Source organism: Octodon degus, unplaced genomic scaffold (genome assembly GCF_000260255.1).
Source record: "Octodon degus isolate 3935 unplaced genomic scaffold, OctDeg1.0 scaffold00457, whole genome shotgun sequence".
In the NCBI taxonomy this organism is placed as follows: Eukaryota; Metazoa; Chordata; class Mammalia; order Rodentia; family Octodontidae; genus Octodon; species Octodon degus.
In genome coordinates, this window is record NW_004525033.1 from 316372 (window position 1) to 333741 (window position 17370).

The 17370-nt window shown below is 34.4% G+C and overlaps 1 protein-coding gene across 2 annotated transcripts in view; it reads left to right on the plus strand.

Annotated features, from left to right (window-relative positions):
• The window catches only part of LOC101576638 (cytochrome P450 3A6-like), a 65763-nt gene that overhangs the window by 34127 nt on the left and 14266 nt on the right, over window positions 1-17370 (plus strand). For both annotated transcript variants that reach the window (XM_023708683.1, XM_023708682.1), the window contains 3 exons: window positions 8293-8420; window positions 11103-11169; window positions 13058-13218. In XM_023708683.1, the coding sequence (XP_023564451.1) occupies window positions 8293-8420; window positions 11103-11169; window positions 13058-13218 (356 nt within the window). The remainder of the gene's footprint in view (window positions 1-8292; window positions 8421-11102; window positions 11170-13057; window positions 13219-17370) is intronic.

Sequence of the window (17370 nt, forward strand, 5' to 3'; positions counted from 1 at the left end):
GGCCCGAGGGGCTGGGAGAGGGTCCGGCCCACGCTGCGCCTGGGCTGGGACTGGTCCCGCCGGCGCAGGGTAGCAGGAAACTCTCCCTCTATGGTTTTTAATACATTGAAAGATTACTGCAGCCATCATCACTTGTAGTTGCAGAATATTTTCGTCAACTTGAAAACTTATACTTTGTAATTATCGACTTTTCTACCCTTTTTGGGCTTAGGCAAATATTAATCCCTTTTCCGGTTCTGTAGCATTACCTATTCTGGACATGACATACAAGTGGAAATGTATAATACATACTTCTGGTGGTTACTTCTCTCATTTTTCACTGTTTTCCAGTTTCATTCATCGTGAAGCATGTACCCTTGCTTTACCTTCTTTTATTGGCAAGGAATATCTTGTTGCCTTAGCATAGCAGATTTTGTTTATACACTCCTCAGTCAATGCACACCTTCATTGTCTTCCTCTTTTGGCTAATGGGAACAATGTTAGTATAGCTGTTGTTCTTGTATAAGTTTGAATTTGAAAACTATTCCTATTTTTTCCATTTAATTTTAGTGGTTATTGGCTCACATTTATTGTATGAAATACTATGTATTTCAGCGTATTATACATATATACATATATACATATATTAAATACTTTGATTAATTTAACTTCCCCGTTACCTCATCTTCTTTCTCTACTCTGCCAGGACTCCATTTCATTTCCCTAATAAATCTCTTATGTATTTTCCAGTCATTTCTCCTTTATTTTTGTAAATATTTTTTGGATATACATATGGGAGAAATGTGATAATTGATTTTCTGAATTTGGTATATTTTGCATAATATGATGATCTTGTTTTCATCCATTTGTCTGTTAAATACATTATTTAACTGACACATTTTTATAAACAAAAATATTCCACTGTGCATATATACAACATTTTATCTATGCATTCATCTATTGACAGGCACCACAGTTAATTTTATTGTGAATTGCACCATTATAAATATGAATATGTGAATGTAACTGTACTGTGATGACTTTAATAATTTTTGGAATATGCTGAGGAGTGGTATAGCTGTATCAGGCATTAGCTCTAAGAACCTCTACACTGACTGTTATAGTGGCTCTATTAGTTACATTCCCACTGACAGGAAGCTTCTTGTTCTACCACATCTTCATCAGCATGTATTTTTTTTATATTCCTAATGATATCCACTCTGACTGTGATAAGACAGAATCTCAATGAAGTATTGACTTGAATTCCTCTGATGGATAAATGTAAATCTGTTTATTTTCTTACTTACTGAGTAAGTATTTGAGTTTTTGGTGTCAAGATTTTTTTGTTCTTTACATATTTTGAACATTAATCCTCTACCAGAAAAGTAGTTTTAAATATTTTCTCCAATTCCGTGTAGGATCTATTCAGTCTTTTTATTGTTTGCTTTCCTGTGCAGAAGGCTTCTAATATGATGTAACTGTGCCATTCTTGTCCTTATTTCCTGCACCATCAGAGTCCTTATTAGCAAGTCACTTGCCCTATGACAAGTGTGTCCCTCTATTTGCTTCTTGCATTTCAAAGTTTCAGATCTTACACCTGCATCTTTTATTTACTTTGAAGTGATTTTTGTACTGAATGAAAGATAGCCATTTGGTTAAATGTTTGATGTTTGGTTTTCTCAGCACCATTTGTTTTAATTATATATTATTTTAATGTATTTGGTACAGGATCTCACTACATAGCCCAGACTCATAATGATCTTCTTATTTTTAGCCTTCCCAGCACTGAGATTACATGCATGCACCTCTACACCCAGTCTCAGTGGCAGGCTCAGCATGCCCGGGGCCTGGGTCAGTGCAGCCTGTGGTCTGGGGTATTGAACCCCAGTCCCTGCCCTTGCCTAAGCAGGCACTTAGTCCACTGAGCTTTGTCACTGGCCCACCATTTGTTTTAGAGAGATTTTTTCTCAAAGTGTATTTTTTGACCCAATTTCAACAATCAGATGACTGAAGCCACACGGGTCTGTTTCTAAGCTATCTGTTCTACTCCACTGATTTATGTGCCTACTTTTGAGCTACAATCATACTGCACTTATTACTATAACTTGGATGTAACTTGAAATTAGATATTGTGATACCTCTGGCTTTGATTTTGGTTATTAGAATTATTTTGCCTATTCCAGATCTTTCAGATTTACACGTGAATTTTACAATTGTTTTCTCTAATTCTATGAGTGAAATCATATTTTGATGGCAATAGTATTGAACTAATGGACTACTTTTGATATATTGCTACTATAACAATATTCATTCTGCTAATCTACAAATCAGGGGGCAAGGATAGTTCAATTTACAAGAGTCAATAAATATACTGTCTCATACATAGAAATCAAATAATATGAAAAGACTCAGAAAAAGGTTTTGACAAAAATCAAAATCCCTCCATGTTAAACCCCTAAAAACTGAGTTTAAAAAAGATCTTCCCTCCACATACTAACAATTATATAGAACAAAACTACATCCAACAAGTGCTGGCGAGACAGCTTTGCAGACAAAGGGCCTGCTTAGGTGAGCATAGGGACCGGGATCCAATCCCTGGCACCAAATTCTGCGCCAGCCCAGCTCCCAAGTGCGCTGACCCAGCCAACAAGACCGGGCCTGGTGCCACACATCTGTAATCCCAGCATGAGGGAGATTAAAAGCAGGCAATCATAAGAATCACTATGAGTCTGAGCTGCACAGTGAGACCCTGTACCAAATACATTAAAAAAAAAAACCACTACAACCAAAATCAAGTTAAGGGAGGAAAATGGAAATGATGTCCTGTAAAATTAGGATAGAAAAAGGTATTCATTCTCACCATTCATATTCAATTTATTACTTGATATTTAGCTAGAGCTAAATGAAAAAAATATGATGCAAAAAGGAAAAGAGGAGGTCAAATTATTTGTATCTGCAAACAATACCGTTCTTTACTTTGAAGACCCTAAAAACTACAACAGCAAAGATTTTGATGTGAAAACAAATTCAGAAAAAGTTCCAGCATATAATGGCTACATAAAAAATACTTTCCTTGTGTACCAATAAAGAATGCACTGAGAAAGAAATCACAGAACAACTCCATTGAAACAGCTTTAATAAAACACAGGAAGTAAGCCTAACTGAACAGATAAAAGATCTCTACAATGAAAATTACAGAATACAATAGAAAGAAAAAGACACTGTTTTTAGTTCTTTCGCCTGTACATTCAGACTCAAATTGCTGGGCTGTGTAATAATCCTATATATTTTATTAATTTTACTGAGAAACAAATAGCAATGAGACAGTTTCAAAACCGTTTAGTAGGACAGTTTTAATAATTAATACAGTGCATATTGTTGTCTTTGTAGTGGTTTTTCATAGTACAAGATGCAGACATGATATCCTGTCCAAACACTATTAGTATAAATCTTTCTTCTCATTGAATTAAGAGAAAGTACCTGTATATCTATCCTAATTATTTTGTACATACAGATACAAAATAGTCCTTCAGTTGTATCCCCTTTCTTGTTTAGTTTTGCCAGAGATGTGTATTTCATTGGCATTTAAATATTGTATGTGTGTGAATTCAGCAAAATAATCCAATATAGTCCAGTAGTCCACAATAGTGGGTTATCTGTAGGACTGACAATGTCAGAAGTTGTTGACTTGAGCCTTTTACAGCTCATCATATTAATATGGTTTTACTTTTTATAATTAACTATTGAAGTACTGTTGATGTATTTTCCACCACAGCAGCACCGTTTTAAATTCCTATTTTACCTGGGTTAATCTGCTCAGGTCTACCTTCTGTCCCTCTCTCAGACAGGAGCTTTCTTTCCTCCAGTAAATATAGTCTGCTCTTTAAAAGAAAAATCCCCACCTTAATGCAAGAGGGTTCCTATTTTGTTATAGCTTATCCAATGTTTTGTATTTCCATCACTTAGCTTATAGCCATCCTGGTACATGTGTATTCGAATTACATTGTGACTTTGATTTTAATATCTCTAGTCATAATGATATAAGCAAAATTAAGTGATAATCTGTAGATAAAAATCTCTTCCAATTCCTTGCCTTCTTATCACTCATTTTATTTATTTTTTATTTTTATTTTTATTCATAATTTTATTGAGAAACAAATAGCAATGAGACAGTTTCAAATCAAATCGCTAGGACAGTTTTAATAATTAACACATTGCATACATTCTTCCTAGTGCTTAATTGCTGTATAAGATGCGGACATGATATCCTATTTACAAACACCATTAGAACAAATCCCTCTATTCATTAAGAGAATGTAACTATATATCTATTCTAACCACTTTGAATACACAGATACAAAATGGACATTCATCTGTATCACCTTTTTTCTGTTAAGTTCCATTATTTGAATATTATAGGTGTGTAAACTCAGCAAGATATTCTAAAAGAGTCCAGTAGCCCATAATAGCATTGGGTCTTCCGCTTGACTGGCAATGTCAGACATTGTTGACCTGAGTCCCCTACAGCTCAGCATAACAGCATGGCTTTACTTCTTATATTTCGTTTTTATACTTTTCTACTGGATGGTTAAGACCAAGGTAAAGCAGGACCTATGCAACAAGAGTTGTAGCTTTTGGGTCTGATAAGGTCAGTGAAATACCCTCAGGATTTAACCTGAGATCCTGTACCTCAGATTGTAGAACCTTTGTCAGTGTCAGCCATGTGGATGAGTCATGGCCATTGCTTGGCCAATGTGCTCTCTGTGAAAGCCTGAGAGAATGTTTTCTCTCCATATCACTCAATTATTTTTGTGGTTGAATTATAAGATTTCTTTATATATTCTGGAGGGAACATCTGGGATAGATACATCATTTGCAAATTATTCCTTCTATTCATAGGTCTCGCATACCTTTTTGAATGTTTTGAGGAACAATCTTTTAGATTTGGTGAAGTAGATTTTAAATATTTTTATGAATTTTGATTTGAGTTTAAAATCTCAGAATCTGCTGACAAAGGTGAGACCATAAAACTTACTGCCTTGATTTTTTTCTATGACTTACATAATTTTATATTGTATTTTAGGTGTTTTTTTAAATTTTAAGTTAGCTTTTGCACACAGTAGAAGTAAGAGGCAAGTTTATTCTTTTGAATGTGACTATTCAGTTTTCCAAACAGCTTTTTCAAAGAACACCACCCACAAGTCAATGGACATAATGCCATCCTCAAAATCCAACAAATCATATGTACACATGTTTATATTTGGACTCTAAATTCTATATCACTTATGTAATTGTCTTTCTTTGTGCCAGATGCACACTGCCTTCATTTTTATATCTTTGTGGCAAGTTTTGATATTGGAAGGGATGAATCCTACCATTTTATTTTTCTCTTTCAATATCATCTGGGCCCTTTGAAAGATATACAGCTACTTTTTCTTAGTTCAGTGAGAGAAAGATTTGTACTAATATTGTTCAGACAAGAGATCAAGTCTGCATCTTGTACTGTGAATAAATACTATGAACACAACAATATAAAATGTGTTAATTATTGTAACTGTCCTACTAATCTGTTTTGAAACTGTCTCATAGCTATTTCTTTCTCATTAAAAAGAGAAAGAAATTAATAAAATTTTTAAAGAGAAAAAACACTTAGGACCAATGTTTTCCTCAAAACTTTGGACCACTTAAAATTCTGTACAATTTTTAAAACAAAGTTGTTATTTTGTACAAAGAAGCTAGGTAGGACTCTGGCATAGAATGCATTAAATCTATAGATGATTGTTAAGAGTGTTGATATTTTAATAATACATTTTTTAGTCCATGATCATTGGATGTTTTGCCCACTTATCTCTATCCTCTTTAATTTCAGCATTTTGTAGTTTTTAGTGTATGTCACTTTTTTCAACTGTATCATTAAGCATATTACCTTTTTTGCTATTATTATCAGTGAATTTGCTTACTTTTGTATTTTTTCTTTGGTATATAGAAATATTACTTATTTTATATGTTAAACTTATATTCTGAAATGTAGCTGAATATATTAGTACTAGTAATATGTGACTAAAATATGTGAGAGAGGTAACCTTGTCTAATTTTACCTTATCTTGGAAGAAGTCACTAAAGAATTACTGCCATGCTAGCCTTAAATTTCACTGTATGCACTTTATCAGATTGAGGAAATTCTTCTATTTAATTGACCCTCATTACATGCTATAGGTATATGAATGGGGTGTACTCATATTTCTTTTTGAATCCATTTCTATAATTCATGTTTTTCTCTGATTTTGTTAATCTATTGTATTATTTTTATCATTGTTCTAACAATATATTTCAGTGGAATTATTTTATAGTCATATTTTTTTAATTCATAGATTTTTTAAATATATTTGGTACAAGGTCTACAGGGTCTACAGAGTCTCACTACATAGCTCACTGAATCACTATGAGATCAGACTCATAGTGATTCTTCTGTTTTCAGCCTCCCCAGCACTGGGATTAGAAGCACATGCCATCACACCCAGTCTCAACACGCCCCAGGGTCGAGGCTGGCATGGCATGCTGAGGATCAAATCCTTACCAGTGCCCTTTGCCTAAGCAAGTGCTTTTCTGCTGAGCTATCTGGCCAACCAAATTCATAGAATTTTTTTTAATTTTTATTTTTATTAGTACTTGTTTGCAATATATAGTAGTTAGATTCCTTGTGAGCAAATCATACATGTACAAAGTACACCTCAGTTTCTTTTGTTCTCTCTTCCTCCCCTCTCTCCCTCTTCTCATTTCCCTTCCCATTTAAAAAAAGATTTAATTTTTTCTATTTTCTATTATCTATACATTATTTTGCTCTTTACTTATATTTTGGATTTCTCATATGAGAGAAAACATGCAGTAGTTAAGCTCCTATGTATTATTCATTTCATTTAACATTATGGTGCCAATGTGTATTAATTTTTATTTATTTTCACTCATTGACTTTGGATATTACCAGTTGCAGTCATTTCTTTTTACTTCTGAGAAAATACAGGTAACATTTTGCCAACTTCATTATTTTCTGAGCATCATTCATTTTCACTGATTTCTTCACTTGTATTTACCTTTTTATTTCATTAGAGTCAAGTGTATTCATTAATATCTTCTTTTTCCTTAGGATCATTTGCTGATTTTTCTTTAGTGAACGATGATGTTGTTTTATGATTAATTGGAGATCTGTACTACTCAGTATCTATAACTTTCCCTCTGAGTTCTGATATTTTACTCTCATATTGCCGATTGTGTTGGTGTTTTATTTTACTTTATTTTTTGTTTTATTTTATTTTATTTTTATGCATTTAGTACAGGGTATACAGAGTCTACTGAGTCTCACTACATAGATCGGACTCATTGTGATCCTCCTGTTTTCAGCCTCAAAAACGCTGGGATTTCAGGCGTGCACCACCATGCCCAGTCTCAATCGCCATCTCAGCTCACACCGAGGGCAGGGCCGACATAGCACACCAGGGATAGAACCCAGGCTACTGTGCTCTGCCTAAGCAGGTGCTTTAATCTGCTGAGCTATACAGCTGGCCCTCTTTGTTGGTATTTTAAAAGTAGTATTAGTATCTACTAATTACTTCAATTGTGCTTTATTTTTTATTTCATGAGATTCCAGTGTGGTGCTCAATATTTTTTTTTCTTCTGTTTACTTAGATTCTTTGGCTGTTTTTTCTTTAGTGGTCTGTAGTAAATTTCATTAATGATTAAAAGTCTATTTAATAGCAACAACTTTTCTTCTGAGCTTGGCTTTACCCTTATACTCGTTTTATGCTTCACTTCTAAATCTGTTCCAGTTTGTAACAGTGCTTTATATTTTTTTTCAATCCCTTGGTCATTGAGGTGTGTTTTAATTAATTTTTTACATTGGTGAAGAATTTTTAATTATTTATATCTGATGTCATTTTATACTAGTTGAAAAACATATCTTGCATTAGTTCTACTCTATCTTCTCTTTCTTGAGCAGAATGATTAGTTATAGCACCAGATTAAAGCCTGACTTTGTGCAAAGCAACTGTTCTAATAATGCACAGAAGGATAAGAGCTCAGAATTTTCAATCTTTCTCCTCTGATCAATGCAGATGGGGCCACCGATGATGCTGCTCCAGTGGTGCCCCTCTGTGATGTGCCTTTGCTCAGGCAGTAGCCTGCAGCCCAAATAAAGGCCAGAGAAGAGATGGTTCCCACATGACAACCCTGATACTTACTAATCTGAGTGATATATAAAAGTAATTGCTCCAGGAAAATTTTGCATTTTCATGGTTTCTTTTTGTCTTTCTCCTATAGTACTTTTTCCATTCCTTATACCAGTGTTGGATGCATTAAATATCTCTCTGTTTCCAAGAGATGTTACAGACTTTTTTAAAAAGTCTGTTGAAAGTATGAAAGAAAGTCGCCTCAAAGAGAAACAAAAGGTAAAATCTGGTGGTATTTACATGTGGGTGTTCCCTCATTGATAATATATTCGACTGTATCCATGTGATTTCATCTTTCTTTCATCCCACCCCTCCTCCCTTCATCCCTCTCTTCTAATTCTTTCTTTCTCTTTGTCTCTCTGTATCTGTGTTTCTTTTTCTGTCTCTATTTCCCTGCTTCTCTTCTTCCCTCCCTCCCTCACACACTTTCTTCTCCAGCACTTTTATTTTTCATTATGAGAAGTTCACTGAATCACTAAATTTCACAGGCTTGGCTCAAATTTGCAATGCTTTCTACCTCAGGCTTCAAAAATGTTAGGCTTACAGATGTTCACCATCATGCCTAATTTATGTATGTAGCTTCTGTACATTTTTGTATTTATCTTATGCCATGTACAGTAACCTAGTGACCTAAATGACTATAAAAATTATATGTTGTAAATACAAAATAAGATTAATGCTATCAACATGCATAAAAATAAGGAAAGAGTATTTAGAAAAGGAGGAAATAAAGAGGGACTTAAAAAAGAATAAAGTTGTATTATGTACACATACCCACTATCTGAAATGACTGTAAATTGCATCCACTGACAACATAGATTAATAAAAATATGTAAAGTTAGATGGAGAACTCTAAAAGAATGCAAACTCTCACATTTCAGAGAGAGTTCTGAGTCAGAAAGCATTTAAAATTAAATGATAGTACTTACAGTTTGTCATAGCATGCATATTTTTGAGATTTATCTTTACAAAATTCCAGAAAGAGGAAATTTTGCACAATGTTAGAAGTAATGTAGGGTAGAAATGTCATTATGTAAAAGCATGCACAGATTTCTTAAACTGTTAATGAGAGAATTATCATATGATCCAGAAATTCTCCTACTGGGTAGATATTCAAAGGAAATGCAAGCAGTACATTGAAAGGATATTTTTACTCCATGTTCATAGTAACACTATTTTTAAAATTTTTATTGACATGTAATTATGTTATATATTACTGGTATTAGGTGCTGTATTTCCATACAATGTCACAGCAATGCTCACAGTACCTAAGAAATGGAAACATCTTAACTATGCATTAGCTCATGTATGGATAAATTGTGGTACATATTTAAATTGCTATTAGAAAATCCTCCTGTGAATTTCTTGATCAACCTCCACTCTCAGCTTCCCCATAATTATGCGTTGGTAGTTACTTCTCTTGTTACACCAGCTTGCTCAGGATGTAGTCCAAGATGCTAATCTTTTGTTCTCCTGTATTAATTCTTTTTCCTGATTTACTCCTTAATAAGTGGCCAGTAGATTAACCTGGCATTTCCACAGCTCACCAGAAGGTTTTAGGAACCTATCTTAAAATATTCCAGCTATTTTAAAAAATAGCCATTAAAAAATGTGAAATTCTGTCACATACCATGGATAGGACAGGAAATTGTTGTGCTGAGTGAATTAAGTCACCCACAAAATGACAAGTATTGCATACTCTCATTCATATGTGGAATCAAAAAACATTGATATCATAGACATTAAGGATAGAATGGTGGACACCAGAGAACAAGGAGAGTTGGGTGCCGGTGAAAAATATTGATTTGTGAGTATCAAAGTAGGTTAGGTAAGACCCAGAAATTCTCATGTGCTATTATACAGTAGGTTTTCTATAGATAAATACATTTTATTACATATTTTAATAACTAGAGAAAAGGATTTTGACAGTTTTTACCATAAACTATCTTTGAGGAGTTTGATATATTTAATCTTATTCAAAAATTATGTGATATGTACTTGTATCAAAACACACAATTCTCCATTAAGTATAATTTTCATGTTTATGAGTATCTGTTAAAAATCAAGAAAAAATTCATTAATTTATTAAGAAATGAAAACAAGACTACAAATTTACCATAATCTAACAAGAAAACTTTACTATATTCTTCACCCTAAAAACTATATTATCATATTTCATAGATAAAAATTCTATTTACACTTTCACTTCCCAGGTACTTTACTTTTAGATCTTATATTCATAAAGAATCATTTCATTTTTCATATTCCCTAAGGGAAGGCCTTTGTGGATACCTGATGGAATGTAGTCTGTGTTAAAATTTGAGCTCCTCATAACTTTGATTGGCTGTGGGACTTCTCTGGGCTTTGTGGCTTTGCCTCAAGCAGGCTGTACATCATCATAGGGATGTCCTCAGGTCAGAGAGGTATCACTGTGTACACTACAAATTTCACTGCATTGCAGGATCATGCATGATTTCAAGTTGGGTCCCTAAAACCTGATGATGAGCCTGGAAATGACAAATTAATCTATTGGCTACTGGTTAAGAATTAAGCCATGAGAACAAAAGATTAGCATCTAGGACTCCATCCTGAGAACACAAGTGTGACAGGAAAAGGAACTACCAACTTCTGGCCAGGAACCCATACTCATGAACCAGACAAGTCAGAATCAGGGAAGTCAGAGACTTAAAGCTGTTGGACACAATGTCTGGTTTTCAGTCAGGGAAAAATCCTGTCCTCCAAAGTTAATTGATAATGTTTTTTATTCCCACCAATCACACAAGCAACCTCAGCAAAGTTTCGTAGACTCAAAAGGAAATTATATAACATACTGACTCAACTGATTTATTTCTGAGTTCATGATTGACATTGTGGCTTTGAAAATTCTCCTTCTATTTCTAGCACCGAGTGGATTTTCTACAGCTGATGATAAACTCCCAGAATTCCAAAGACACAGAGTCTCATAAAGGTAATTCAGAATGCCCCAAAGTAATGATGGGGCAACTGAGAGAATGCAGTTGTTCTAGAAATCTATGGGAAGGTTTTAAAATAGCACAAAGTTTCTTGAAATTGTTGGTGAAAAAAAATTGTATATTATACACAGTCAGAGGTATGTTCTATCAGCATGTGAAGTAATGTCAAATATTGAAGGCAATATATACACACATTTCATACCTGGATATCATCAGTGATCTTGGGTCCCCCTATCAGAAAAAATGCTGGTTATCAGATGCATGCAGACCCACTGAATCAGAATCTCTGTTTGAAAATTAGCACCTAGCCATCAAATAATCTGTGGCATCTTTGAACACTGGTGATGTTCCCTGCAAATAGATATGAAAGTGTTCGTTAGCTTAGTACACTGCAAAGTGATTAATATTCCTCTCATAACTAATAAGTCCTTTGTGAGGAAAAATCTTTGAAACTGTGCTAATATCTGTCTCTTTATACTTTCATCTACCAGATTTATCAAGTGTAGACGGTTTTTGAGTAAAATCATTATTTTTGCGATTGTTTCAAACTAATGAATTGCTAACTTCATTTCTTAAATACTTATACATTAGTTTTTCAGTATAAGAACCATCATGTCTGTGTCATTTTTTCTCTCTTTCTTTCATCTCTTTCTTTTTCTTCCTTGTTTCCTCTTCCTTTGACTCCTTACTTTCCCCTCCCTTTATTCCCTTTCCTTCTTTCCCCTCCCCTCCCTGTCCCATTTCTCCTGTCCCTCTTTCTGTCCTCCTATATCGCCCCTACTCTCCCTCCCCTCTCCTCTACCCTCTTCCTTTTCTTTTCTTTCTTTTCCTTTCTTTTCATTTCCTTTTTTGTCCTTATGTTTCCTAGCTTCTCTTGGAAGAAATTCAACAAGGAGAAATACATCTATCCAAAGGCTGTTGTGGGATTAAGTAGAATAGAGAGAGGGGGCAGGTGCTGAAAAAGATGACATCTGAGTCATGAATGATGTTATTAATTTTACCCAACATTCGCCCCATACTTTATGACCAGGGCCTTTCTACTTGGACATTCTTTCTTTCACCATTCTGCCATTCATTAGAAAAGGGATGATCACTCTTGTTCTACCACCTTTCTTTCTGTGTGATTTCTGCACAACCTGAGTTCACCTATATTGAAGAGTGTTGCCTGAGATATTCCTTACATATGCCTTTGGAAGCTTGCAATTTGAGCTCAGTTTTGAATATATATTACCTATTTTGTGAAAATTCAAATTTCAATGGGGTAGATCTTGGATGAGTTTGAGAGTCTGTGTTTCTAATCAGCTTCTAGATGCAGCTGATCCTGAGTGTCTGTGGACCACACACTGAGTACACCGAATACTAGCAATTTCACCAATGCCCAGAATTGCCCAAACATGCTTAGATAAAAGATCTTTTAATTTCCCTGCAGTGATTACTTGGTATTAAAAATCTTTTCAATGTTCTTGCTATTTTTAACTAAAATAATTTCATTATTCCTCAGGGAAAGAGTTCTATCATCATTTTTACCCAAGCAAAGTAGTTTTAAGATTATTCAAGGGCAAACAACTTAAACTTTGCATATTACACAAAATGATATCTTGAAAATACTCAACTATGAGAGTATTTATCTCATTACCGATGAGACTGGCATAATGAAGAACAAATAGCCAAGATCTCTATCGATCATAAGAAATTGAATTAAAATTATTCATCCTTTTTCTTCTATGTAAGATAGATTTTAAAAGTGAAAACTACTAAGACTCTAAATTCCTTGATCATTTTCTATGTTGAGTATTCATTAATTATACTTGGATGTCTCTAGATCTAAGTTGTGATGATCTACATTGACTGACTTTCTTTAAAATGCATTTTCTATCCTCTTAGCCCTTTCTGATCTGGAGCTTGTAGCCCAATCAATTATCTTTCTTTTTGGTGGATATGAAACGACCAGCACTACTCTTTCCTTCGTTATGCATGCATTGGCCACTCACCCCGATGTCCAGAAGAAACTGCAGCAGGAGATTGATACAATTTTGCCCAATAAGGTGAGTACATTGTACCTAGAGAGGGACTGAACCTTTAGCTTTTAAGAATAGTATTTCTTAATCACTGTCTTTGTTAATTCCTCATTAATGGTACAAAATATTTGACACCCAAAAATTAAAAGATAAAAGATTTGTTTCAACTCACAAATTGTAAAAGTTTCAGTTCATAGTCAGCTGGCTCCATAGCACAATGGCATGGCACAGTGGAGTCACAAAGAAGAAAATGCCCATGGCAGGACAGGCAGGAAAGAGTGAGCAATGGTATCAGGAAGGCTCCCTTCATTTTTTTCCTTTGTATTAATTAATTTTACTGATACATTTTAGATACTCACAATGGTCACATTGATCACAAGGAATTTGTACCTGTACATGATGTATCTTGATTTCCCCCATTTTCTCTACTCTCCTCTCAACACCTCTCCCCCAACCTTGTTTACAATATGCTGTTTCTATTGTTTTTCTTCTTTTCTCATTTTTCTTCCTTTTCCCTTCTTTCCTTCCTTTACCTTTACCCCCTCTCCAATATCATTCAAAAAGAAGAAAAGCTAAAAGCTTTCAGTCTAAAATTAAGAATAACACAAACACACCCATTGTCAAGATTCTTTTTCAATATAATTCTAGAAATGTTAGCCAGAGCTAGTAGACGAAAGAAATAAAAGGAATAAAGAGAGCAAATGAAGAAAACATTAACATTATTTGCAGATGATATGTGTATCTACATAGAAGACCACAAAAATCTCCATAAAAAATTATCAGACTTAATAACCAAAGTCAGTATTGTCAGGGATGGGAAGATAGCTTGGTGGAATAAGTGCTTATCTGGCAAATGCCAGGTCCTGAGATTGATGCCTGATACTGCAAGAAAAAATATTCAATATTGTAGCTGGAAACAAAGTCAACACTCAAAAATAATGATAATAATAGCCTTCCAGTCCACAACTAACAAACTCAAGCAGGGAGAGGAATTAGAGAAAACACAATTTTCACAATAACACCAAAAAAGAGAGAAATGTATACGAATCAATATAACAATGAAAGTAAAAGAGATCAACACTGAAAACTATGGTACTCTTTCCACCCAAACACAGAGGAATACACATTTTTCTCAGCTGCGCATGGGTCATTTTCTAAAATAGATCACGTACTGCTCCAAAGGTCATCCTTAAGTATATGCCAGAAAACAGAAATTATCTCATGCATAGTATCTGACCATACTACAATGAAACTGGAAATAAATGACAAAAGAAACCAGAAAAAATCCCTAAATCCATGGAAATTAAAAGACAAGCTATTCAGGAAGCAATGGGTCACAGATGAAATTAAAAATAATGCAACAATATGTACAATTCAATGAAAATTCAAACAGAAATTATCAAAATTCATGGGATACAATGAAAGCAGTTCTCAGAGAGAAAGTCATAGCTGTGAACTCACAAATTAGAAAAACATAAAAGAACAAATAAATACCCTAATTCTGAACCTTGAACAACTAGAAAAGGAAGAGCAAATCAAAGCGAGAGCCCATGGAAAGAAAACAAAAAGATTAGAACAGAAATTAATACAAATAAGTCGAAGAAATCAGTTCAAAGAATTAAGGAAACAAAAAGCTGGTCCTTTGAAAGATTAAGTAAAATTGATAAGCCCCTAGATAACATCATCAAAAGAGGAAAGAAAAAATTCAAATACAAGCAATAAGGAATGAAAAGGGTGTAAATACCACAGACCCAGTGGAAATTCAGAAGATTATCAATAGCTTTGAGAGTCTTTACTCTCACAGAATAGAAGACACAGAAGAAATGGACAGATTCCTACAAAGATACAAACTACCACAACTGAATGGACAAGGTTTAACCACTCTCAATAGCCCAATAACACACAATGAAATATTAGATGTAATTAAAAACATACCAACAAAGAAAAGTCCAGGTCCAGATGGATCCACAGCTGAATTTTGCAAGAAATTTACAGAACATGTAGATCCCATACTCCTCAAACTCTTCCATGAAATTGAAAAGGAAGCAATCCTCCCAAAATCATTCCTGGAGGCAAGTATTATACTGATACCAAAACCAGGGAAAAATGCAACTGAGAAAGAAAACTACAGGTCAATCTCCATCATGAACATAGATACCAAAATCCTCTCTGAAATCCTAGCAAATACAATACAGCAAATCATTAAGAAGATCATACACCATGACCAGGTAGGATTATACCCCCAGATGCAAGGATGATCCAATATACAAAAATCAATAAATGTAATACACTATATCAATAGAGCAAAAACTAAACAGCACATGATCATGTCCATTGATGCAGAAAAGGCTTTTGACAAAGCCCAACACTCATTCATGTTCAAAGTCCTACAGAAAATTGGAATAGATGGCCTCTACTTCAATCTGGTAAAAGACATTTATGAAAATCCAATGGCTAACATAATTCTAAATAGGGAAAAACTGAAATCTTTTACTCTTAGATCTGGTACAACACAAGAATGTCCTCTATCACCACTTCTATTCAATATACTTGAGAAATAATTAGCTAGAGCCATTAGAAAAGAGAAAGAAATAAAAGGAATAAGAACAGGTAAAGGAGAAGTTAAATTATCATTATTTGCAGATGGCATGAGATTTTACTTGTAAAACCCAAAAAACTCCACCAAGAAGCTACTAGAATTAATACAGAAGTTCAGTAGCACAGCAGGATACAAAGTCAATAACCAGAAGTTAGCATTCTGAAACACAGAGAACAAACACACTGAGAGGGAAATTAGAGAAGCTATAAGTTTTACAACAGAGAAAAATGAAATAACTTGGAATTAATCTAACTAAAGAAGACAAAGATCTTTTCAAGGAAAATTACAATACTCTGAAAAAAGAGATCATAGAGGATGTCATAAAATGGAAATTATACCATGCTCCTGGATAAGAAGAACGAACATTGTGAAGATGGCCATACTCCCAAAATTACTTTACCGATTTAATGCAATCCCTATCAAACTACCACCAACACACTTCACAGAGCTAGAGAAATCATTCCTAAAACATATTTGGAACCAAAAAAGACCTAGAATAGCAAAGGCAATTCTGGGCAATAAAAACAAGGCAGGAGGCATTACAATTCCTGACTTGAAATTATACTACAAGACTACTTGATAAAATCAGGCTAGTACTGGCAACAAAATAGACCTGAGGATCAATGGAATAGATTAGAAGAAACTGAAGCCTCTACGAATACACTCAGCCACATAATTTTTGACAAAGGGGCCAAACATACCAACTGGTAGAAATAGAGCCTCTTTAACAAATGGTGCTGGAAAAACTGACTCTCTACACGACAAAAACTAAAACTAAACAGAAGTCAATCACCATGCACTAAGCTAAAGTCAAAATGGATTAAAGATCTAAACATTAAAACAGAAACACTAAATCTCCTGGAAAAAAAAAGTAGGAGGAACTCTTGAAGACATAGGGGTAGGTAAAGAGTTCATGAACAGAAATCAAATCGCACGAGAAACACTTGAAAGAATTAACAGCTGGCACCTGCTCTTATTGAGAAGTTCTTGCACGTCAAAAGAAATTACCAACAAAGTGAAAAGACAACTCACAAGTTGGAAAAAATCATGACAAATAAGTACTCATACAAAGGTCTACTTTCTAGTATTTATAAAGAACTAAAAATCACTAGGGACCCCAAATTTAAAGACCCAGTCCAGAAATGGGCATCTGAGATGAACACACACTTCTCAGAGAAAGAAATTAGAGGAGAGAATAAATATATGAAAAAAATGATCCACATTACTAGTCATTTGTGAAATGCAAAATAAAACAACATTGAGATATCATCTCATCCCAGAAAAAATGGCTATCATAAAGAAATCACCCAACAACAAATGTTGGAGATGATGTGGGGAAAAAGGAACCCTTCTCCACTGCTGGTGAGAATGTACACTGATGCACCTGTTATGGCAATCACTGTGGAGACTCCTTAGAAAACTTGGACTGGAGATCCCATTTAAATCAGCTATTCCTCTACTGGGAATTTTCCCAACGGATCTGAAAACATCATATCATAGGGATATATGTGTGCCTATGTTTATAGCAGCACAATTTGTGATAGCCAAATCTTGGAAACAACCAAGATGTCTATCACCTG